This window comes from Rhinolophus ferrumequinum, chromosome X (assembly GCF_004115265.2).
Source record: "Rhinolophus ferrumequinum isolate MPI-CBG mRhiFer1 chromosome X, mRhiFer1_v1.p, whole genome shotgun sequence".
In the NCBI taxonomy this organism is placed as follows: Eukaryota; Metazoa; Chordata; class Mammalia; order Chiroptera; family Rhinolophidae; genus Rhinolophus; species Rhinolophus ferrumequinum.
In genome coordinates, this window is record NC_046284.1 from 100,129,735 (window position 1) to 100,156,013 (window position 26,279).

The 26,279-nt window shown below is 37.7% G+C and overlaps 1 protein-coding gene and 1 pseudogene across 6 annotated transcripts in view; one reads left to right on the forward strand and one right to left on the reverse strand.

Annotated features, from left to right (window-relative positions):
- The window catches only part of DMD (dystrophin), a 2,143,628-nt gene that overhangs the window by 688,218 nt on the left and 1,429,131 nt on the right, over positions 1-26,279 (forward strand). For all 6 annotated transcript variants that reach the window (XM_033109718.1, XM_033109734.1, XM_033109713.1 and 3 more), the window contains exon 13: positions 15,694-15,813. In XM_033109718.1, the coding sequence (XP_032965609.1) occupies positions 15,694-15,813 (120 nt within the window). The remainder of the gene's footprint in view (positions 1-15,693; positions 15,814-26,279) is intronic.
- LOC117024359 (non-POU domain-containing octamer-binding protein-like) lies at positions 1,363-2,757 on the reverse strand (annotated as a pseudogene).

A 26,279-nucleotide genomic window follows, 5' to 3' on the forward strand; every position in this document is an offset into this window, starting at 1 on the left:
ATATTCAGCTGTATATATGTACCACCTCTTCTTTATCCATTCATCCATCAATGGACACCCAGGCTTATTTCACATCTTAGTCATTGTAAACAGTGCTGCAATGAACATATGGATGCACACGTTCCTTCAAAGAAGTGTTTTGGGTTTCTTTGCATAATTACCCATAAGTGGGATTACTGGGTCCTTCTTTGCCTCTTGTTATAGTTTTTGTTTTAAACTCATTTTGTCTGGTGTAAGTATTGCTACACCAGCTTTTTTTTTTTCCATTTCCATTTTCATGAAATAACTTTTTCCATTCCTTTACTTTCTGTCTGTGTGTGTCTTTCTGTCTGAAGTGAGTCTCTTGTAGGCAGCCTATGTAAGGGTTTTGTTTTCTTATCCATTCAGCCACCCTATGTTTTTGATCAGAGCATTTAATCCATTTACATTGAAAGTAATTGTTGATAGACATGTATTTATTGATAGACATATAGTTATTTCCATTTTATTATTCATATATATATATATATATATATATTCATCTTATAGAAGTCCCTGTAACATTCCTTGTAATCTGGTTTGGTGGTGATGACTACCTTTAGCTTTTTCTTGTCTGGGAAACTCTTTATCTGTCCTTTGATTCTAAATGATAGCTTTGCTGGGTACAGTAGTCTTGGTTGTAGATCCTTGCTTTTCATCACTTTGAATATTTCGTGCTAATCCCTCTTGCTTGCAAAGTTTTTGTTGAGAAATCAGTGGACAGTCTTATGGGAGTTCCTTTAAAATTACTAGTTGCCTTTCTCTTGCAGTTTTGGGGATTCTTTCTTTGTCTTTAACCTTTGCTATTATAATTATAATATATCTTCATGTGGGCCTGTTTGGGTTCATCTTGTTTGGGATTCTCTGCACTTCCTTGGCTTAAATGTGCATTTCCTTCACCAGGGTAGGGATGTTTTCAGTCATTATTTCTTTAGGTAGGTGCTCAATCCCTTGCTTTCTCTCCTTCTGGTACCCCTATGATACAAATGTTGTTACGCTGGATGTTGTCACAGAAGTACTTTAAACTATCCTCATTTTTTAAAATTCTTTTCTACTTCCGCTGTTCCAGTTGGGTGTTTTCTGCTACCTAGTCTTCTAATTCATTGATTTTTTTTTTTTTGCACCACACAGTTTTGATTAGTTAAATGACATTTCACACAGAATTGATTTGTTAAATATGGCTCCTCCCTTACCCTCTGCCTCCAGCATACTCCCTAAAGTAGTACAGGCAGGGAATACCTAACTATTGGAGGAATCCCTAACACTTTTCCAGCGTAGAATTCTGGCTAGCCCAAAAAGGGTCCTTTTTTTTAAGGGTGTTGGAAACTGGACACTGCAACTTTATTAGTATGGGTGACATTTGTTTGGAGAAAATTCAGCTCCAGGAGCTGCACAGTTGAATGCAGGAGAGGGTTCCACCAATTGCCCCAATTCCTTCCATTGCAGGCCAAAGTGTTGAGTTGTAGGTGGGGTCGGTCCCATGGTTCCATATGGCATCATAGTGGCAGGTCCTGGAGGAGCTGGGGTACCAGTTGGCGCAGGAGCAGGGAGCATGGCGCCTCTGTTGTTTATACCCATAGCACTTCTCTCAGCCATGTGGCCCATCCGAATCTCTTGCTCTCTCGCATCAGGGAAAGCTCCCTTGAATCCTTTCTGCTGTTGCCACATCATTTCTTCCTCTTGTCACCGCCTCTCTTCTGCACTGTGCCTGCACTCCTTCTAGTGCGTGAGCTCTAGCTGCTTTCGTTTTTGCACTTCTTGGTTGTACAGCTCTTCCATCCTCCAAAGTTCTTCTTGACACTGCATCAAATCCTGCCTCATTACCATGACCTGGTGCTCATGGCTGGCGGCCTCCATGTCCATCTCCAGCTTCTCACCATCTTCCTTGGTTTTGTGGTACACTTGGTCCTGCTGCTGCTTCTCCATCTCAGTGAGTGCCTTCCAGTGCGTGGCATACTAGTACTCAAAGGGACCAGGCTGTGCGAATCTAGCTGGCTGCCCTCACACCTTGTGAAATTGCTGTTTTTTTAAATAACCAGCTTCTCTGGAAGTCCGTCTTCATCATCTAACTGGTTCGTGGGCTCCACAGTCACAGGGCAAGGCAATGTGGTCAGCAGGTAGGAGCCTTCATTGCATCTGTCCAGAGATTTCTGAATAGCGGGCTTTCCTAAGAATCCAACAACGCCTTTTCCTGAGGTCTGTCCTCGGTGGTCCACAATGACCACAGCCCTCTCCAACGGGCTGAACACAGAAAGGGCTTCCTATAGCAGCTAGTTGGACACTCACCAAAGAAGATTTTGGACTGTAAGGGATGCACTATGGCTGGCAAAGTGCCCGTGCAGCTCCTTTCCATGGAGTGGCACGTTGTCCAGCTCCACTTTGGCAACCTCTGCTAGGGTTCGTGTTTCTAGCCAGATAAAGCCAAAGCGCTTGTCCTTATGCATGCATGGAGAATTCACCTGCCTTCCCATATTTCTCAGACAGTTTCTTCATTTCCTCCTCAGTGATGTCAGGGCGAACATTGCCCACAAAGAGCCGGCTACATTGGGTGACGGTCTTCTCTCCTGGTTTCCTAAAATTCTTCAGGTCAATAGTCAAGCCGTCATTTTGCCTGCTGGCCTTCTGCCCATTTGCAGGTATTGGTGGTGGCAGTGGCTGCTGCTATTGCTGCTGGTGGTGATGCTGATGGTGCTTCCTTGGAGCATGGATTTGCTTTTCCAAGTTCAAGGTTTTATTACTCTGCACTTCTGCACCCCTCTACCAACTGTTCTCTTCCCTTGGAGTAACGGCAATGCCACACAGCCTCTACCATCCCAAGAAAAAGCCCAATTCATTGATTTGATTCTCTCCTTCATCTGGTCTATAGGTGATTCCTTCTAGTGCATTCTTCATTTCAGTTATTGTGTTCTTCACTTCTAACGGGTTCTTTTTCATGGTTTCTATGTCCTTTTTTATGCTTGCTACCTCTTTGTTGAAGTTCTCACTAAGTTTCTTGAGCATCCTTATAACCAGTATTTTGAACTCTATATCTGGTAGGTTGCTTGCCTCCGTTTTGCTTAGTTCTTTTTCCAGATTTTCCTCCTTTTCTTTCATTTGGGATGTATTTCTTTGTTTCCTCATTTTGGCTGACTCTCTTTGTTTGTTTCTATGTATTGGGTAGATCTGCTAAATTTTTTGCTGGGTGGTCTTATGTAGTAGGTACCCTATGGGGCCCTGGCACAGTCTCCATGGTCACCTGCTCTGGGTGCTCCAGGAGTGACCCTTGTGTGAGTTGTGTGTGCCCTCCTCTTACCGCTGAGCCTTGATTGTGGTTCGAATGTCAGTGGGTGGTATTGACCCCTCCAGCTGACTGGCTGTGGAGTTTGGTCACATCCACAGCTTATGAGCTGCTGTGCAGGGGGCTTTACCACATGGAACAGGATTCCCCCCAGCAGGTTCTGGTACCTGTTGTGACTACTCTTTGCACTTGCCAATTGGGGGGCTAATTAGGTGGTTCTCTGCCGTGGTCTGAAGCCAACCTCTGAGTATGTTGGTTCTGGGGCCTCTGGGGAGGGGCTCCAGTGCAGGCCCAGGTCAGCCACTGCCTGTGAACAGCTGGGGAGTATGTGGTAGGACCTGCAAAGTGATCCACGGTTGGTCGCTGCCTGTGCTGGACCTGGAGATGTATGAGAAAGGCCACCAGGTGAACTGAGGATGGCTGCCACCAGTACCAGGTCTGGGGTAGCTCTGCAAAAAGCCAGGACACTCCGAAGCCTGCTGCTGGTTGCCAGCTCCTGTAATATTCAGCTGTCAATAAAGCCTTGTGCATTACAGAGTTGGGTGTCGTGGGGTCCCAGAGAGTCAGCAGGGTGGAGTGGCGGAGTTCACTAGGCCAATCAGATTCAAATTTGGCCATAAGAATAGGGGGATGGCTCAACACTTGAAAGATGGCACCCTTCTGCTGGCTACACAGGAGCCACATAGGGAAAATGGCACTATCTTACAGCCCTCACCTGAAGCCACAGACATGAGTCTGCACCCCGTTTGTCTTTAAGCCCCCTGAACCCCTAAGTCACTGTCCCTCCACTGGAACCCTGGGTAAGCGCCTGTGAGTGAGTTTATGTGGGCCCTTTAAGAGGACATCTGGGTTTCCTGCAGCCTCTGTCCCACCCGGATGCTCAGAATCCCCACTTTTTCACAGCAAGACATATGGGAGTTCCTCTTCCCAGCACAAGTACTTCAGACTGGGGAGGCTGGTGTGGGGCTGGGGTTCCTTGTTCCTCCATGTGGAACCTCTGTGGCCCAACTATCCTTTCCAGTTTTCATCTGCCACATGGATGTTTGGGGCCAGCATGATTTGCGTTTCCGCCCCTCCTACTAGTCTCAATGTGGCTTCTTCTGTATATCCTTAGTTATAAAACTTCTGTTCAGCCAGACTTCAGATGGTTCTCCAGGTTGATCATTTTATAATTGAGTTGTAATTTTGATGTGTTCATGGGATGAGGCAAGCATAACGTTTATCTACTCTGCCATCTTGGATCGTTTGTATATTTTCTTTGAAGTATATACTAAAAGAGTGCATTTTTTTTGTTAGTCATGCCATGCTTCATAAAACAGAAGCTCAGTGTTCTGTCTTTAGTAACTGAGTTCAATATAATGCCTGACTTAAATAGTCATTGATTCACTTTGCAGCTTTTATTCCCAAGAATTATAAGTGAATGTAAATAAGAAAGGGGTCCTCCCAAGAGGCCCCTTCTGACAACAAAATATATCAGTAACCTTGGAGTACCAGAAAAGCAACCCTACGCTGTTGCATGACCACACATCTCACTTAATGTAACATTTAGGTTTTTTAGCTTTGTTTAGGTAGATATTAAACCCTTGAGTCATCCTCATTTTTTTCCTGAGAGATGATTACAGATGACACAATTAAAGAAAAGGTGTAGGTTTTGTTGCTGAAAATAAATTCGAATTCTGCTCAGGTCAGAGGGCTTGCATGCGTGCGTGCTCTCTCTCTCTCAGTTGTAGGGCAAACTCTCTCCCCAGTACACCGTGCATATTACAGATCTGTTTTTCAGTGTTCTGTGACAAGATCCTTTGCTATCTTCATTTTAACAGCATTTTAGTATGAAGCAGGCTAGAAATTGAACCACTGTGAAATGCCATGGAGATAAATCACTTGTACTGAATTTGCCAATTAGGCAAGGTAAAGCAATCGATTCTGTATTGGTAGTTACTATGAAATCTAGCCAATCTGATAACTCTAGGTAATTGGGAAAAGTTTGGTTTGCTGACACATTTGGAAAACACCATTCATTCTTCATAGCTGTTGCTTTCGGGAGAGAATTTAAAGCTTTCCTTTAGATATGAGTCACTCAAAAGTGATTCTCTGAGGAGTGAACAAAGTGAATGTCTTGTTCCCCTTATGAAATAATATGTCAGAAATAATTGGTTGGTTATTTCTGTCTTAAGAGACAGACTTTATTAGTGATGTTGATGAGGAATGAAACGATTGCCTGTGAAGGAGTAACAATATTATTGAGCAGAAGTCTATTGTGGGCTTGGACATTCATTAATGGGAAAGCAGTTTGCTATTTTGGAGGGTATTTTAATCAACAAAGAAAATATTTGACTGAGGAATCTTTTGTCTCTTATCACAGTCCGACTGAGATAAAGTAGAAAGCTTAGTTTACTAGCTAAGTTTCTCATTCTTTTGAGAGATTTAGACTTTTGTCAGGTCCATTGGCTTAATAACCTCAACAAAGCCATTTGCAGGTATAGATGTGACATGTGAACTATATTCTGACTTCAATGGATGTTCTATGTTAAGTATTGATTAATGCAAATTAAATGGCCTCTTAGAAGCTTAGTCACCTATCCTTTTCTTGAAGCTCAGTTAATCTCAAACATTTGGGTTGCCATGATTGTGAAATAGCCTTTTCTGCTGACCTTTAAAATAATCTATGCATCTATATTCATGTAACAGGAAAAGTTTAGGTATAATCCTGCTAAAGGATTGACATTTCATTTATTCCACTGCATTCTAGTCCATATCACTGAACAAACACCTATTGAAGCACAATGGGTGCCGTGAAGAATACAGAGGCCTACCATTATATGGACTCTTCTTCAAGAAGCTCACAGCGTAGCACATCAGAGAAAGATACTGAAAGCAAGTGATCATTATACAAGGTGGATAAAACCTGAAACTCAACTGACTACCCGCATATACACTTGCACTTTAGGTTTCTGTTTATATGCCTTCTGATGTGGAGTTATACAAAAATGGATATCTCTATCTCTTATGCTTATTTGAGCTATATTCATATCTCTTATATGAGAAGCAGTGTATCACAGACTCTGGAATCAGAATGTCTAGGTTCAAAACACAGCTCTATCATTTGCGAGATGAGTGACTTTGCCAAAGTTGCTTAACTATGTAGTGCCTCAGTTCCTCCAAGTATGAAATCAGGGTAATGATACCTTTCTTATAGGATTGATAAAAATACTCAATATATAATTACATAAAAAGCACTCAGAAATACAACCGATACTCAGAATCATAAATGATGTTAGCTGCTATTATTGTATAAGACATGACTCTTACCCGAATGAAATTGATTTCTGTGATAATAATATTCTTTTGATGTAAATAACTGGTAAGTTAATGTTAAAAGGAACATCACACGTATATAGTTTACAAAGTAGTATATGCATGAGACTCATTTTTTTAAAAAAGATTTTATTGGGGAAGGGGAACAGGACTTTATTGGGGAATAGTGTGTATTTCCAGGACTTTTTATTGGGGAAGAGTAGTGTACTTTTCTCAGGAGTCATCAGCTCCACCCAAGTCAACTTGTTGTCCTTTCAATCTTAGTTGTGGAGGGTGCAACTCAGCTCCAGGTCCAGTCGCCGTTGTTAGTTGCAGGGGGTGCAGCCCACCATCCCGTAAGGAAGTCGAACCGGCAACCTTGTGGTTGAGAGCCCTGGCTCCAACCAAGCCATCTGGCCACTCGGGAGCTCAGCGGCAGCTGATTGACTTAATTTTAGTTGCGGACGGTGCAGCTTGCTGGCCCATGTGGGAATGAACCGGCAGCCCCTTTGCTCAGAGCTCGTGCTTTAACCAACTGAGCCACCTGTCCACTCCGAGACTCCGTTTTAATTTTTTAAAATATAGTTGAGGAGACACCTCACTTCCTATTAGCATACTATAAATAAGCAACAGATTCCAAATGTAACTGCATACTAGGTAATGCCATTGATTTAATAATAATAACGATGATGATGACAAAATTCATACCCATGTTCTTATTTTAACAAAATCAAGTTATTCCAGATAACAGATTACTAATTAGTTAATTAGAAAGTATTGAGTACTGTTTTAGTAACATACTAGCTTGAAATGTCACAGCCTTGTTTTAAAATATCAGTGAATCTACTAAATAAAATACAACCACCCAAGACCCTCTCATATTAGACACACCGACTTTACTTTTAATACTTAGTTGTTCCTGTGATCCTTCTTCATTAGAATTTTCTGGCTTCTGGGGAGGGGAAAAAAGGAAAACAAAGAACCCTATCTCTCACTTACTGAATTAGTTGCATGTAAAGTATCTCTATTTTCCTGAACCAATTCCAGTTAATTTCAGTTCCCTTGAATAGGTAATGTAACATTAATAACATAAATGAATTATTTAAGTATAGAAAAGTATTAAAATGTATTTTAAGGGAAAATTGTTCACACGAAAGCTATACCAGACATGATAATATCCGTTTAAGAAAATATCTGTTTAAGAAGTTTAAGAAAATAATTGTTTTTGAAAAATATATTCATGTATCTGATAACAAAATATGTGACTATGAATTCATTCTCATGTTAAAAATAAGGTTGAATATGTACTGTATCTCTTTCTAAAGAATGTAAAGTTGTTAAAGTATGCTATCATTTTACGTTCAATATTTCTGTATTAATATTCACGAATGGATTGATTTCTAGTGGTACAACTGGTAGTCTGTTATTCAGTGGAACTGCAGTTTTCAGAGATAATTTACACTGGATAACCTTTTTTGTTCTATTAACAATTAATGATCTAGGTCATAGCTATTGAGAGTGAGAAAATTACTAAATCAGGTATTTTTCACATGATGTTCTATAATTTCAGCACACAGAATATTTAGTAATCAAAAGACATATGATATGATTACCAAAGGTGTCGGGAATAAATATTGATGCCCACAGGGGGTATTTCCACAAATCTTAGTGTAGGAATGGAATGATAAGGTGATGATGGTAGAAATAGAAGAAAATAAGCATTTCCTCACCACGTACCCACTCTACTTAAACACTGTGCTAGAGGATTCCAAGGTATTATCTCACTTAACTCCAGTACCTAACCTGTCCTGGAGCGATCTGAATCCCTGATTTTACAGATAGAGCAATATGTTCAGAGAGGTTAAGGAGTTGCCCAAGGTAACTTGAATAGTAATTGGTAGACTTAGCCTTTTATCTTCACCTGTCTTCCTTTGAGCCCAGATTCTTTCCCTCCATTTATAGATTCCAGTGAAACTTGACTCCAGCGGACATGGTAGAGGCTAGAGCAAAAATAGAGAATGCCTATGTCTTCAAACTCAGAGTATGCAATGAGGAAAGAGAGCACACAGGTGGTGGCTATGTATGCTCAGAGTCAAAATGCTTAAGGAAATGATTTTTCAATATTAATCTTGTAGCTCTTTCTTTAAAATCAGGGCAAAAGGGAATCAAAAGGGAACGTGGAAAAAAAATGGGCTTATGATGAGAATGTTTGAGCAGGAAGATTATCAGTAGACTTGAGTATCATATTATATAATATATAATAATATTATTAGCCAGTCACTGCATGTGACTTCCTCTGTGCTGCACCTGAAACCTGCCACCCCAACCCTCTCTCCCAATAATCTTGTTCTCTTCTTTTTCAGTAGTTTTTGTTAGGCTAAAAGCATTTTGTAATTATTTATTAGATGTTCTTGTTGTTCACTTTAATCTGATTTCTGATTTGAATGGTCTGACTGCCTGCAGGATGTATGGTTGTATCCATGCATACATGGAGTGTAGAGGAAATAGGAAAGGCAGGAGAAATGAGGTCTGTTATGTAGTGTTAGGCTCTGTCTTCCTCGCTCCATGCAATAGCTCCTCTGAAAAATGCTAACGTTTTAGCAATGTGTGAGATCAGTGTATGAAATCAATTAGTTTAAAACTACTGTTGTTGATCTCATGTACATAATTTGGAGATGAAAGTCTTACTTGAGGATTCAAAATTTATTATATGTTTCTCGAGATCCTAAACCTTTGCTGTAACTTCAGCCCTTCTTTTCTTGGATTTCCAAAAATACATTCCCTTTCTATGGGGAATGCACTTCTCATGCCTATTAGAGGATGGTAGGCAGCGTGATTTAGATGAGGGTGAATAGGCAAGTATATTACAACATGGTGAGCAGCGTCCGTTACACAGAGGGGGCCCCCATAGTCCTGTCTTGGGGGATCAGGGGAGACTTCCTGAGGAGGTCTTTAAAAAGTGATGAGATAGAGCCAAGTATGCTATCCAATTCTAACCAATTGTTAAGTAAATAGGGGGGAAAAGCAAAGTATAGAGAAATGTTTTAATAAACTATCATTAGAGTGAAAAGGATATATGTGTGTATGTATATATATGTAGTGTAAGGATTTATATAATGCATTATATATACTATATAAAACATGTATACATGTGTGTGTGTGTATATATATATATACATATATATACGTACATGTATATATATATATGTATATATATATGGAGAAAGAGAGAAAGAGACAGAAAGAATGGGGTAGCTGGGGTTAAGGGGGGCATAAAGACTTGAAAGGCTTTATAGAGGAAGCGAACTTTGAGTGAATGTTTGAAAGATGAGCGTGCTAGGTTGACAAAAGGAGGAACAAGTAGCTGGGACAGAGGAAGCCACTGGAACACCGACACAGATACAAGCAAAAGCCAAATTTTGTGAGAATGACCTCTTGGCAGATAAATATGCAGGCACCTCAGTGTGGCACAAATGTGAAGTACACACCGGGGCGTGGATCGAAATGAGCCTAGACAGGTCGGTGCCAAATCACAGAGAGACTTGATGTCATGCTGAGAGATGGGGTAATTGGGTCCCGCTAGCCAGCTTCAGGAAAGGAAGTCACACTATCAGGACTGTGCTCTTGAAAGATCACTTTGCTGACAGGGATGAAACGAGAGGCCATTACTGTGGTCTAGACCAGAAATGGGGAAAACCCCCTAAGTAAAGGCAGTTGCAGTGGGGGTGGAGAGGAGGATGTGTGCAGAAGGATTTGGTTGTTACTGGAACTTTAGGGAAACGGAGAAGCGAAGTCTGACTTCCAAGTCATTTATCTGGTAGAGAATCTAGAAAAGGGCAAAGGAGACAATCTTGGTGGCAGGCGCAGAGATGATGAATACAATTTGGAATTTACTATATCTGAGGTGCCTAAGGCACATTCAAATGGTCACTGGCCATGTGTGCCTGTGGGTCTAGTTGTCAAGGGAGACAGAGGGGTATGGGTGACTGCTGTCTCTGAGCCTTGAGATCACCTCACATCAGTATGTTCCAGTAAAAGCCTGTCTGATAAAGTGTCAGTAATAATAAATCAGTGCAAATATGAAAATGAAGAAAAAATCTGGTAAGTGTAACAGATACCTGCTTTAATCAAAATAATGACAAGATATACATAATAAAATACCTAGTATGTGTATGTGCATGTGTGTAAATAATATATATGCTTTTAATAAAGGAAAACATACTTTAACAATCATATATTACAGCATTTTAATTTGAATACATTATCTTCGTATAGGCAAACACTTGAGCATACTTCTCTGAGGGTACATCTATATTTAGAATAATTTGTCTCATATTTCAGGCTTAATTAGCAAATCAACTGTAAATCTCCATTGTGTAAATCCAGCTATGAGAACTTTAAATCCATAAGCAGTAAATATTTAATTAAGAATTAGTTTTAAAATAGCTCTATAAAACTTTAATGCATTTTAAAAATTAGTAGTCTGGAGAATCCATGTTTTCTCAAAGAAGAAAGCAGGAGGGTATACTTTATATCAATGATCGTGGTCTTTATTCATGGATACATAGGTTGGCAGAAAATTTTAACGTTTTAGACCCACCGCTTTGAGTGTGGCATTTTTGCTACTTCTGAGAATCAACTTTAAAAAAAAAAAAAAGAACTCTGGACATTGGATATTTTGTAGTGTTCTGCCTTTTGCTGATATGGGGGGGATTAGCTAATACTGTGATAGTCATTAATATTTATTTTCAGAGTTAAGGTCTGGGAAAATAGGAAATGTGATTACAGTGTTGCAGTAGCTTCTGTTTCGGAGCTATGGAGTCTGCTCCGCCAGGTCACTTCAACCTTTTTTTATTTTAATCCCTGATGAGGAGCAAAAGAAGAGATGTGATTTGCAAAAGTCATAGAAGTGGAAAAGAGATAATGGAAATAACTTAAATACAGTTTATGCTAACCTACACCAGTGCTATGCACTCGTCAAGATTTTCCGCCACTATGGAGAGCCGTTCCCATGTTTCTTTATTTCCCTCTACTCAGTATAAGTCCAGATAGTTCTTGTGTTTGATTTTAAAGTTAATTAATTCAACCAGCTTTAGTGGTACTTTGTGTTAGCACTTCTGCAAAAGCATAAAATGTAAACCTTGATCAACCCCTGATTATGAAACAAATAGAAAGCAAAACAAAATCAGAAGTCTAAGTACTGGAGAAAGTAAATAGTACATTTGAGCACATATGCTTTAGAAAGACTCAATCAGATTTTGGAAAATAAGCACTTCATGGATTAAACAATGCTCAAGTTCCTTTACTAACAAATGTTAAAACTGTAAAAATAACAATTTACATATAAATATTGAACAGTATCGCGTTATTTTTCTAGTCGTTTTTATTATATATAATGATATATACTCTCAGACTTGAGTGATAGGAAAAAAAGAACTGGCCAAATTAAGGAAACCAATTTATTATATACTGGCTACCAAAATATTATTGTAATTATTATTTTTAAAATTCCTACCTGACACATTTCAAATGTTCCCATTCCTGGCTTATATAACTCAGAAAACACAGACTCAACATGACTTTCAAGGACAACTCTGAATGTTAATGTTTCCATTTTTGGCCTCATAGCAGAAAGAGTTTTATTAACCAGTGTAAGCTCTGGAATGTCAAGGGCATGATAGACAGTATAGACTCCACACACAAAATAAATGCATCGTCATTTTACTCTAAATTGGTTCACTTAAAAATGTAGCATGCAAATCTAGAGAGTGGAAGTAAAAGTAAGTGATTTTATGGTTCCTTAAAATGTTTAGACTTGAAAAATGAAAGTCCTAGGATAAAAATGTTCATGCATTTGAGTTTGTGATGTAACCAATCCTGATAAGTTTCCTTAGACCTGCCATGAGGTTTGAAAGACTAAGAGGTAGTCTGATAGGTGCCAAGCATCATTGTTTCACGGGTAGGGACAGCATGTTTTCCAGAAAGTAGCAGGCCTTTTCCCAGACCTGCTTCTCCATTCTTCTGTTATATAATAACATTTTCTAAGAAGCTAACTAGATGACTAGAAGTTTTGCATATTTATTCAGGGATTTCCCAGTAATAACTAGTATATCATGATAAAGTCTTGGGGGAATTGGAGCTTCCGGCAGGATATCTAGGTTCTAGAGCAGCCTCCTCTGTTTACTCCTCTGTTTAACCTTCTATTTATTACTCTATTTACCCCTGTTTTTCTTTACAAAATAATCGTATACTATGATTTTTAAAAGATTAGAGTGAATACTGTTTTGTGGTTATATGTGCTTTAATTGTAATTACACTTAAAAAAAGCTAATCCCTACCATTAAGTTGTAATCTTTTTTTTTTAGGTTGTGATCTTTATGTAATCAGGAAGGGACAAACTCATCTGTGTATATTGCCATCACCTCTCCACATGGCACCATTCATTCAGCAAAAGTTTATTGATCTTTCGTTGCTTGGAATATGTAGTGAGAAGGACAGAGGACATCTCTGTTCTAGTGGATCTTACATTCCAATAATTAGAGACAAACTACAAATGACTAAACATAAGAAAATACCGACTAGTAAAAAAATTTATCTAAACCAGGCCGGCCCGGTGGCTCAGGCAGTTGGAGCTCCTTGCTCCTAATGCCGAAGGCTGCCAGCTCGATTCCCACGTGGGCCAGTGGGCTCTCAACCACAAGGTTGCAGGTTCAACTCCTCAAATCCCACAAGGGATGGTGGGCTGCGCCCCCTGCAACTAACAACAGCAACTGGACCTAGAGCTGAGCTGGGCCCTCCTCAACCACGATTGAAAGGACAACTTGACTTGGAAAAGTTCTGGAAGTACACACTATTTCCCAATAAAGTCCTGTTCCCCTTCCTCAATAAAATCTTTAAAAAAAAAAAATCTCTGAAAAAAAATTATCTAAACCCTCATACACTGTTGGTGTGGGAATGCAGACTGGTGCAGCCACTATGGAAGGCAGTGTGGAGGTTCCTCAAAAATGTAAGAATAGAATTACTATATAAACCAGCAATTCCCCTCCTGGGTATCTACCCCCCAAAAATCTGAAAACATTTATCTGTAAAGATATATGTGCCTGCAGTGTTCATTGAAACTTTATTTATGGTAGCCAAGATGTGGAAACAACCAAAGTGTCCTTCCATAGATGATTGGATAAAGAAGATGTGGTATATATACACAATGGAATACTATTCTGCCATAAGATGAAATTGTGCTATTTGTGGCAACATGGATGGATCTTAATATTATTATGCTCAGCGGATCTTGACATTATGATGCTAAGCGAAATAAGTCAGACAGAAAAAGTCGAGAGCCATATGACTTCACTGATATGTGGGATATAAAACTGAAAGCAACAAAGGAACAAGACAGACAAATAAAGAAGTAAAAACTCATAGACAATAGTTTAGTGGTTACCAGAGGGTAAGGGGGGAGGGGGGTTCTAGAAGAGGGTAAAGGGGATCAAATACATGGTGATGGAAGGAGAGCTGACTCTGGATGGTGAAAACACAATGTGATATATAGATGATGTGTTACAGAATTGTACCCTTGAAACCTATGTAATTTTACTAACCATTGTCAATGCAATAAATTTTAATTAAAAAAGAAATGATGGAGAAAGAGAGTAACTAAGGAGCAGATTTAGACAGCGTATTTATGAAAAGCATCTCAGGGCAAGTGACGCTTAAACTGAGTCCTGAATGATAAGGAGAGATTATTTTAAGATATGGAGGAAGAACAATTCATGTGAGAAAATAGCTAGACACATTTGTGGAAGAGAAAAAAGGCAAGTGTGGCTGAAACAGTGTCAGATATGCAATTAGATTGGAGAGGTAGGCAGGTGCTAGATCATAGAAGGATTTCAGGTAAAGAATTTGGATTTTCCTACTTAGTGTGATGGAAATCCATTGGTTTTGATACAGAGTGACGTATGATCTATAGATGAGCAGAAGAGAAGGAACCAGCAAAGGAGCTAAAAAACAGCACTTGGTGAGGTGGGAGGATACTCAGGAGAGGGTGGTACGTGAAGCTCCCGAGAAAAGGATAACAAGAAAGAAGGAATGGTTAATTAAGTTAGTAATTGAAATGTCAAGTAAGATGATACCAAAAAATGCATGTTGGATTTGGGAACCTGGAGGTTGATGACAACCTTTATAAGAGATGTTCCAATGGGATAGTGGACAAAGAGAATAGTAGGGAAAGAAAGTGGAAAGGGTGGAAACAACCGGAGTGTCCTTCGATAGATGATTGGGTAAAAAAGATGTACATGTATGTAATGGAATACTACTCTGCCATAAGAAATGATGAAATACTGCCATTTGTGACAACATGGATGGATCTTGAGAATATTATGCTAAGCGAAATAAGTCAGACAGAAAAAGTTGAGAACCGTATGATTTCATTCATATGGGGGATATAAAACTGAAAGCAACAAACGAACAAGACAAAAAAAACTCATAGACATGGACAACAGTTTAGTGGTTACCAGAGGGAAAGGGTGGAGAGGGAAGGTAGAAGAAGAGGCTAAAGGGGGTCAAATATATGGTAATGGAAGGAGAACTTACTCTAGGTGGGGAACAGATAATGTAATATGGAATTGTACACTTGAAACCTATGCAATTTTATTAACAAATGTCACCCCAATAAATCTAATTTTAAAAAGAAAAAAAATATTTTTTAGTGAAGAGTAACACATATTAGGGCAACAGCAGGAGGAATTTGTTTGGTTAAGGGAGTGTTTTCTTTTGCTTAATAATGGAGATCTTCAGTAGAGATGGTGGCATTGAAGATGCCAGAGGCAGCAGGTAATTTTAGGAGAAAAGTCCTTGAAAAGTGAGAAGAAGTGGGATAAGGGGCAGAACATCCTACCGTACCTTTCTCAATAGATGCTCTCTCTATATACTTTCGAGTTCCATTAATGGTAGAAATGTGCACATTTTGCTGAGCATCATAGCAGAAAATTTGCTTGGAATGGTTCTAGTTTCGTAGAAAAATCACATTACTCAAAGCATGGCAGAAATAATAAATCACATGCATTTGGGAAGAAATTTTAATTTCCTTTAAAAAATTTCTCTTTCAGGTGCTTCAAGAAGACCTAGAACAGGAACAAGTCAGGGTTAATTCTCTCACTCACATGGTGGTGGTAGTTGACGAATCCAGTGGAGAGCATGCAACGGCGGCTTTGGAAGAACAACTTAAGGTCAGATTATTTTCTCCAGCACACTAAATCTGTGATTTAAAAGAATGAATTGCTATTCAGAAAATGTTTAGAAAATTATAATGTAATCTGTATATTATGACTATCTAGAATGCAATATGTTTATTTAGACTAATTCAGATTATGTCCCATTTGTGCCTAATTACCTTTCATGAAGTATATATACACTGTCTGTTCATACTAGCTTCCTGGCCTTTGGGGAAATATATAAATGCATACATATATATATATGTTATAGTTGAATAACATGTATTAGGGAATTGATCAGGGGAATATTATTTATGCCCACCTCAAACCTTCAGTCTAAGAAAAGACAAAGGTAAAAAAAAAACACAAAAAGGGTCACATTCAATCAAATAATGATAAATTGAATATCTTCAGTATATTTTTTCTTGGAAACCTTCAGTTGTCGTCTTGATGAGGGCACAGCAGCATGTTTAAGTCATTTAAGTTGTGTTGGAGCAGATACTTAGCCATTCCAGACCTCATTCAACCTGAGTCATGGTAATTGTGTCCTTGGAAACATGACCAGTACTTGTAAAGAAAGGGTAATGTGGATATTATCATATTTTTATCTTTGGTTCCTAATTGGGAATAATAAAGTTTTGCCGTAGAAAATGAAAACAATTTCAACAAAGCATATATATATATATATATATATATATATATATATATATATGTATGTATGTATGTATGTATGTATGTATGTATATACACACACACACATATATATATGTATATATATACACATATATATATATATATATATATATATATATGGTTGGTGCAAAAGTAATTGCGGTTTAAAGCGTTAAAAATAATTGCAAAAACCTCAATTACTTTTGCACCAGCTATATATTTATGAACATCAACAATAGGGAAAATGCAATTTATTGTTCTAAATGTGACACCTTCTGATATATACACAACTATAGATTACACTGGAGACATTCACTGTACTCACCAAATGCCTGCCTTTCCTTTGTGACGGTTCCTTTGATAACAAGATTTCTTCAAGCTTTATCTCTGTTTTGTTCTCTTTTTGTGTTGTGTTTTGTTGTTGTTGTTGTTTTTAATCCCAGTGAAATGTCATTTTCTTAGGTTACTACTTTAGACTGTGGATCTGCAACAATGTTATCTCACTTTCCATCATTAAATAACAAAGAAAAAACTCTTAAACTGCTACAACTGAGCATTTAATACGTAATAGTGACACATGTTAATTGCTTATGTTTCAATGAAATTGTAGAGATTACAGATCTAAAAAGGCTTGTGACACCTGATATATCATTGCGTGTATGATCAAATATATTGTGCACGTGCGCGCACACACACGCTTATGACCAGCTTATTACAGACCACTGCTGTACCCATTTTAAGGAATTCTATAGTTCTGATTCAGTAGTGTAACTAATTATAGACTGGTAAAAATCTAATGCTCAACGTTGCTCAGAAATTTTCAGAAAAGACAAGAGAAGGCTGCGGGAGGGTAGGGGTTGGGAGGGTAGACTGGTTAAAAAAATAATGGCGGAGATTTTTCTAAGTCATAGAGTATTACCGGTTAAAATAACAACATCCGTTTTGGCATCACCAGACCTAGTACTACTAACTCTGGAATATAATTATTCCAAGGTGATGTCTATGGGACTAGGCCATCCGGGAAAGTAGTCCATAGAACTCACAGATAGTGACTGGGTTAGATCTCTGGTAGGATAAATGAGAGTGGTGGCCCTAAGGTTTTCTATATCGATTATCCTACTTGCTTTCATTTTTCACCTTATCTGCCTTAATTTCTTTGGCCCAGAGACATCTACTAAAAGAGCTGTGCATGTATTGGCTATCCCTAATTCACACAAACTCGATCTCCCTTTGTCCACGAGTGCCTCCTGCTTACTTCGTGTTGACCACTGCCTCCCATCCTACCCTTTTCCTCTTAACCTCCTTTCCCCATTTGATACCCTCACTTCCCTCCATATAGCTCCTTACTGTCACCTGACTGTAGATAATCTAGACTAATATCTAAAAAGGCAGAGTTAGGAGGAATTCAGTGGTGAGAAAGTTCCTGCTTTAACCTCTCTTTTCATTTCATCAGTTTCCTCAGTCCCAGAGGAATCCATGCTTGGATTCTCTGCCTTATTTGTCCATTGGTGTGAATTGCCCTGGAATGTTGGGCTCTCATTTACTAACTTTGAAATTTGGATGATTCTTTCTTTGGTTCTTTGCAAATGATATAATCTTGTCTTACCTAGTTTAATTTCTAAAAGGAAAGGGAAGAGGAAGAGAAGTTGGTAGAGAAGGAGGAGGAGAGAAAAAAATAAGAAAGGATAAAAAGATAGATAGACAAATACATTAGAGGAGCCTCTTAAATAGCATCATAAACATCCTCTGTACGTGATAAGAATCCCACGTGTGCGTCAGAGACCGTGGACCATCATATGTTTCATATTGGGCCCAGAGGAATTCTGTCAGAAGTAATAGGAAGAGTTTTAGGAAAGAGAAAGACGTATATGGACTCATAGAAGGAAAAAAGAAAAACAAAACAAAAACTGGCCGGGATCTGAGATGAATCCTTGAGGGCTTTTATTGGAGTGAGGTCTTGTTATCCATAGCTATTTACCCAAGGTCTGGTAGTATCGAATGCTCACCCCACACCTTCTTTCTCCACCAGTGTCTCTCACGTCACCACAGTGCCTTAATCCATTTCACTGGAGTTTGCTGAAATACCATCCAGAGCCTCAAAATGAATACCCAGGGGTCTTTAGTTAAGAGATGGCAGATTGGGAAAACTAGGAAAGGAAGTCCTTGATCTAGTACAATAAGAGAGAGATGTGGACTTATCATCTTGAATTCGAATTCTAAAAATAACTCCTCATAGAATATCTTTACATGTGTTGACTTAGTTCTGTGAACTCCGTTATAAGTTAGATTTCCTCTAACTTTCAAACACTTTTAGAAGGCTTCTTTTTCAAAAGTTTGAAGAAAAACAAAGTTAGGTCAGAACATATGTTGAGGGATTCTGAAAGAGGGCATGGCTTATGAAGGATAGTGTTCTGAAAAGTGCAGTAAATTAATTTGATTCGCTCTCGCAGAGGTTCAGCTTGTCCCTCGGCAATGTCATCCCAGTCAGAAATTTGTCCTTACCTTTAGAGGCTTCTAGGATATCAATAGAATGACAATCTGATTTGTAAGCAATGACGCCAATTAAGTAATTTCATTGAGAAAGCATTTGGCTAAATAACTGACATGGCTATTTATGTAGTCTTCAGTCCTGGAAGAGATTACCATGTCTCTTGCTAAGCATTCTGCATTTCATTTTTTATTGTTTCAGTGAGTACTTGTAGTGTTCTTACTAATGTCGCAAGGATTGTGGTGGACAACAGTGGTAAAAGAGTGAACAAAACAGAATTTGTCACTTTCTTCTCAGGTTAGGAGTGAGTAATTTATGAGCCGATTGCCTTCTTTGGAAACTTGAAACAATGGTAGCCATTTCTCAGGCTACCTCTTTGAAATCAAACGCTGATTCCTTGTCATCCATGTTCACCATGGTAGACATTGGTGGGCTTGGAGACTGCTCTCTTGGTACTCATAAACTAGCAGAAGAAATAGATATTAATTAAATCTTTACAAAAATGAGCCAATATTTTAGGATGGACATAACTTCCTTCTAGGAAGGAAAGGAACAAGGTTTTGTAATAACAAATTAATCTGACTTAAATTGAAGTTTGAAGGCATGAAATGATTCCCTAAGAAAGTGATGATTAAGCTGGGATGTAAAGGTTACGTTGGAGGGAACTGTATAAAGTGTGTGTAAAGGGGATTGGTGGAGGTGGGTACAGTTTCCAGGAAGGAGAAACAGAATATCAAGTGAGCATGTTACCCACAACAAACTGAAAAAGGGCCCATTTAGCTACAACATTGTCAGAAGAGTGATGCTAAAGGAGCCTAGGCAGCTAGACAGAGACTTACCTTAAGGATTCGAATTAGTGTGTGATACTAAATTCCACAGTAATTCTTTCAGTCAAAAACCACACTTTGAGCAGCAGCTCTCTGCCAGGACGACAGATGGGACTACAGTGGTGAAGGGAGGGGAGGGGGCAACAGTCACGGTACCTGCCCTCCTGGACCTGCACTAATCAAATGCAACTAAATGTAAAATGATGGTCATGATACGTTGAATGTGACAAAAATGTAAATTGCTAGGTCACCTATCTTGCTCTAGAAGGTCAGAAAAGTAGAGGAGAATTAGGCAACACTGAAGAGTAGGAAAGTGTCCAGACAAAAGAACAGTATTTATTTACTCATTTGGCAAATATATGTTGCATACTTACTAGGTGCTAGCCAAAAGTCTAAGCTTTGAGATTGGATGGACAGAACATAAATCATTCCTCAATGAAGCTTGTATTATAAGTATACATCGTAATAAATAAGCAAGTTTTATGCTATAAAAAAGGTGTTAAGAACCACAAGGAAAAATAGACCAACGAAGGGAGCAGTTTGACGTGAAGTAGTCAGGGGAAATTTTATTGAGAAAGTAGTATTTAAGAAACAAAAACTCAGAGACACAGACAATAGTTCAGTTTTTCAGAGGGTAAGGGGGGTGGAGTGGATGGTAGAAGAGGGTAAAGGGGGTCAAATATATGGTGATGAAAGAACTGACTCTGGGGAATACAAAATGCCATAGATAGTAGTAGATGTAATAACCTATGTAACCTTGTAACCTATGTAATTTTACTAACCATTGTTACTCCAATTTTAATTTTTTTAAAAAAGAGAGAAAGTAGCATTTGAGCAAGAACTAAAAGTGAGGGAGGTGTTTTGGAGGTGCAAAGGTCCCATGGGACCATTTACATTTGAAAAATTGAGAAAAGACTATAAATGTAGTATAACGAAAGCGTACTGTTCTAGGGAGATAGCTGTTTTCCAGTAGAAAAAGAAAGGCCCCCAAACATGGTTAGGCCCATAGCTTATGGGAGATGCTGTAATAAAAACACCTTCCGGAGCAAAGGCAGAACTATTGAAATCCCTTTTTTAGATACTGCGTTCTTCTGTACAAGTTAATACTTGAGAGTCCAGCTAGATGTATTAAAGGTGTCTAAGGCCACAGCCCCAGGGGAGTTTCTGGCATATAAAAGGCATTTGGATTATTTTGTTACATGACTTTTATGTTAAAGTTACTGTCTACCATTTTGGAGAATTAAAGTTATATCCGAAGAGTGGATGCCAACAAGCATGCTCTTTTGGAAAAGAATAGCCTGGAAAATAAATTTTAGAACAGCTTATTAAACATAAGGCTGTACACACATATTCAGTTTCTTGCTCATCTGATGAAGTCAGTAAACTTGGAATGTTTTGGAGGAATAATTCTAAAGATGAGAAAAGCCTCTAAGAGCTAAGATACATTCACTAAAATCGAGACATGAAAACCTACTGTACATCAGATGACATTAAACTATTTGCACAAATATTATGTGGTATTAAGACAAATTCTGTGCTGGATTTATGAAATTGGTCGATCCAGTGGAATGGAATGAATATAAAGTATTATATTTGATTTCCCTAAAGTATTTTGCAAAGCCTCCCATGAAACGTGTGTGGATAAGGTGAGCGTTCCTATCCGTACATGGGTTGGTGGAGAACGTATGTGTTTTAATATATTTTTCCTGATTACTGATTGATGTGCCAGAGAATTGGACTGAAAATAATTGGACTGCTATATTCAATCTGCAGTGTCAGAAAATTTGGGGGAAAGAAGCCATTTGAGGATTTAGCGGGGCACTGTGTAAATTTCACCCAGACAGAAGTGGTTAATGGACGATTTCCTCTCCCACATGACTTTGGAAAATTCAATATCCTGTGAAGTGAGAATGTCACATACAAATGCCATATACGCGTATTTCACTTTTTAAATCACAAAAAGTATGTTTATTGTTGGAAATTTTGCTGCCTGTAAAACGCAATATCTGTAAATCAATTGAGTAAGCTTTTAATAAGAATGGTCTGACTTCCCACCCATGCGTGTCGATGTAAATATATATGTATATAACTGTATACAAATGTGCATATATATATATACACACATATATCTATACATTTACATTTATGTTTTTCTCTATATATGGATGTACCGTGTTTCCCCGAAAATAAGACCTAGATGGACAATCAACTCTAATGTGTCTTTTGGAGCAAAAATTAATATAAGACCCAGTATTATATTATAAGAGCTGGTCTTATAGTAAGATTGTAGTAAAAAATATAAGACCCGGTCTTATAGTAAAATAAGACCGGGTCTTATATTAATTTTTACTTTAAAAGATGCATTAGAGCTGATTGTCCAGCTAGGTCTTATTTTGGGGGAAACACAGTATATATGTATACATGTATATGTGCATATGTTTGTATCTGTCTATATGCAGCATTTCTTACATTTTTCGCATGTTCGTTATTTTTTCTTTGTTCCTGTCACAATTTCCCAAGGTGAAGCCCGTATCACCAACCCCTGGAAGTGCTTTCCTGCATTCTTACCTGTCTTCAATCTCCATAATATCTCAAAAGCCTACTTAGTACAGCTTCTCCTCTGCTTAAAGTCCTTAGTCATTTTCTGTCCTCTGCAGAGTCTGATCACTTAGGCCTACAATGATTTTTATTACCTGACCCCTATCTGTCTCTCAATGCTTATTTCCTATTAGCCCCTTCATATCTCTCAACCTGTATTCTATTTCTGTAAGCCTTTTCTGATGCTCTGTATGTCTTCGTACGTGCTATTCCTGTTACTCAGAATATTCGTGTTCATCATGCCTGCTTTGAAAACTCAGTTCACATTTTTCTCCATGAGGCTGGTTTTTCTGCATAGTGATGACCACTCCTTTTTTTGTGCCATCTCTGTACCATAATTATGCCCCTATTGTTTGGAAGGAAAAGAGTCTGCTAAAACGTAGTTGTCCAGAAAGACTATAATTATAACGTCTGCTTTTCTATCATGGTTTGAAAATGGAGTATTTAATTAAAAGTGTTCATAGTACATACTTTGGGGATAATTTTGGGGAAAAGTCTATGTTATGTTACAGCTTATAGAATTAAGAAATAGAGATTATTTATGAAGAAGAATATGGATGAAAACATTGTTGATGCTTCTCTCTAGCTTCTAATTTTATGATTGGTGGATCAATAGCATGTTTAAAACTAATCATAACTTCAAATGTAATAGAAATAATTTCACTAAGCCAACTGTCAACAATTGTTGCTCATGAAGCAATGATTACAATTATTAGCACTTTGTGTGCTCCTTATATTTCCAAAAATGATACATAATTTGTATGTAATGTTATCACTATTTCACAAATGAAAAAGCCAATGCATAATGAAGTTAAATCCAAGTTCATGTGGCATGCAAGTGGCAGAGCTGGAACTGGTACCCAGATCTGTGTGATGCCTCAGTTAGGGCTTTCTCTTAATCTCTCAATTTCTTAGGAGAAAATTATTATATGACCTTGAGAAAATTGTTGCAAGGGAAATAAAAAGTATGTTTATAATTAGATTTTATGCATTCTTTGTGCAATCTTTATGATTAGAAATGTTAATTCTAATACCTGTGATCTAGAGTGAACTCTGACCTTTTTTGATCTCTGAAAAAAATATAAACTTTATGGCACAAAGTTTTTTGTTTTTTTTTTAATTTTTTATTTTAATTTGAGTACCCAGAAAAGAACACAAATCATAATTATAGCTTGAACACTTCACAAAGGTAACACATCCGTAATTCCACACCCAGATGCACAGATAGTATGTTACCAGTAATCACGAAGCCCCCAGCAAACCCTGTCATAGTCACAAAATTTTCCCACCTCCTCAAAGATAACCTGTATCCTGATTTATAATACCTCAGGTTAGTTTTATTTTTAACTTAATGTACATGGGGTGGCATATTATATATAGTTTCGCAACTGACTTTTTTCAGTCAATATTATGTTTGTGAGATTCATCCATGTTGCGTGTATCATTAGCTGATTAATTTTCATGGTTGGATAGTATTCCTTTTTTGTGAAGATAGCACAATTTAATTATACATTCTACTGGTCAGGAAATTTGGGGTGTTTGCAGTTTGGGACCATTATGAACAATGCTGCTGTGAAAATAATTGTCCATGTCCTTTGGTGAATATGTGTATGCCTTTGTGTTGGGTACACACCTGGGATTGGAATTGTTAGGTTGTTGGGTATATGTATATTTAACTTTATGAGTATTACTATAAAGTTTTTCAAAGTTGATGTGTAAATTTATATTCTCATCAGTAGTGAATAAAGGTACAAATTGCTTCATATCCTCTTTAATACTTGATATTTCAGGTTTTTAATTGGAGCCTTTATGGTGGCCTTGTAATGGCATCTCTTGTTTTCATTTGCACGTATTGATGACTAAGGAGGTTAAGCACTATTACAATTGTTTACTTACTGCCTATTTGAAAAACCTATTTTTTGGAACATCTAGTTTTTGATTAGATTGTCAGTATTTATCTTAGTGATTTGTTGCAGTTATTTTAAATATATGTATTCTGAATTTTAATCCTTTGTTGATTATCTATATTACTATTTCTTTTTTTTTAAACTAGATGCCTTGCCTTTTTACTCATTAATGATATCTTTTTTAATAAACAAAAGTTTTAAAATCAGTGTATTTGACTTCGGTATTTTCTGTTATGGTTAGTGTATTTTTGTTACAAGTTTTAAAAATAAAATTTTCTTCTCTAAGACCCAGAAGATATTCTCCTGGATTGTTATAGCGGGACTTTTTTCCCTATTTAGATTCAATTGAAATAGCATGCATTATAGCAAAGACCATTCTGCAGTGTCACCTTTAATAAAATGCCTATATTTGCATGGGTCACTTTATGGACTCTAGTTAAAGTTTTGTGTGTGCATCTGCCTATACTTATTCCAATCATGATACATTTTGATATCTGGTAGTATGATAAAAGAAAAATTGAACCAGATGGTAAAACAGGCAAGGCAGAGTTTATTCAAGACTATTGCAATTAGGGATGAAGACCATTGCTATCGGGAAGAGACAACTCAGTTCCATTGAACTCAAGATGGGAAAGTTTGTAAGGGCTGGGATGAGGTAGCATAAAAGCAATGGAAGACATTGTGGTTATGGGATCGGATAGTTAATGTGATTAGGCCATCTGTGTTTGCTAATTGTCCCTTATCAGAGTTAGCCTCCTACCCTCTCATGGAGTTTGGGACACAGGCACTTTTTTTACTTGATAATTACATTTCAAGGGGATGGCTCCCAAGTTCTTGAGAAAGACATTCTTGGGTTGTGGAATATTTACATCTCAAAGGGGCAGAGAAAAATTTTATAAATACAAGTTTTCTAGTGTATGTACTCTAAGAAAAGGGCAGTTGGGCTTATACCGTGTTTCCCTGAAAATGAGACCTAGCCGGACCATCAACTCTAATGCATCTTTTGGAGCAAAAATTAATATAAGACCCTTATTTTATTAGTGAAATAAGACCAGGTGGTATAATACAATATAGTATTATAATATAATATAATAGTATACTCTAATACCAGGTCTTATATTAATTTTGGCTCCAAAAGACGCATTAGAGCTGATTGTCTGGGTAGGTCTTATTTTTGGGGAAACAGGCTAGTCTAGAGTTTAGTCAAGCTAAAAGGAACACTAAATCCATTTTGGTCAGTGTAAGCCCTTCATATTTGTTTTCTCCTTTTTGAAGATTATTTTGGCTACCCTTGTTCATTTGCATTTCCTTATAAATTTTAGATTCAGCTTGTCCCCCTCCCCAAATGTTGTGGTCTTAATTGGATTTCATTGAATATGTAGATGAATTTGTGGTGAATTGATATCTTTATTACATACAGTGTTTCAATTCATGAATATGGAATAGCTTTTTACTTATTTAAGTCTTTGTTTTCTCTCAGTAATGTCTTGTGTTTTTCAAGATAGTGGGTCTTAGACTTTTTATGAGATTTATTCCTAGGTTTTTGAAATTTTTGCTGTTGTTTTAAATGCTACCTTTTTAAAATTTCATTTTCTGTTTGTCTGTTGCTGATATGGAGAAATACAACTTGATTTTTGTTTCTCGGCTTTGTATCCAGAGACCATGCTAAATTTACTTATGAATTTAAATAGTTTATCTGTAGCGTCACTCAGGTGTACGTGTACAGGTTGGTTGTGAGTCATGACAGTTTTACTTCTCCCTTTCCAATTATTCATTTGGTTAATTTTTCTTGCCTTATTGTGCTGTGTACTTTAGTACAATGAGATTATTCTTACTACCTGCTTCTCATTTTAGGTCTCTGAGGTGAGGCTTTTAGTAAATTACCATAAAGTGTGATATTTCCTGCAAGTTTGTTGTAGACGCCTTTTATTCCTAGTGTTCTAAGAGGTTTTATTACTACTGGGTGCTGAATTTTATCAAACCTTTTTG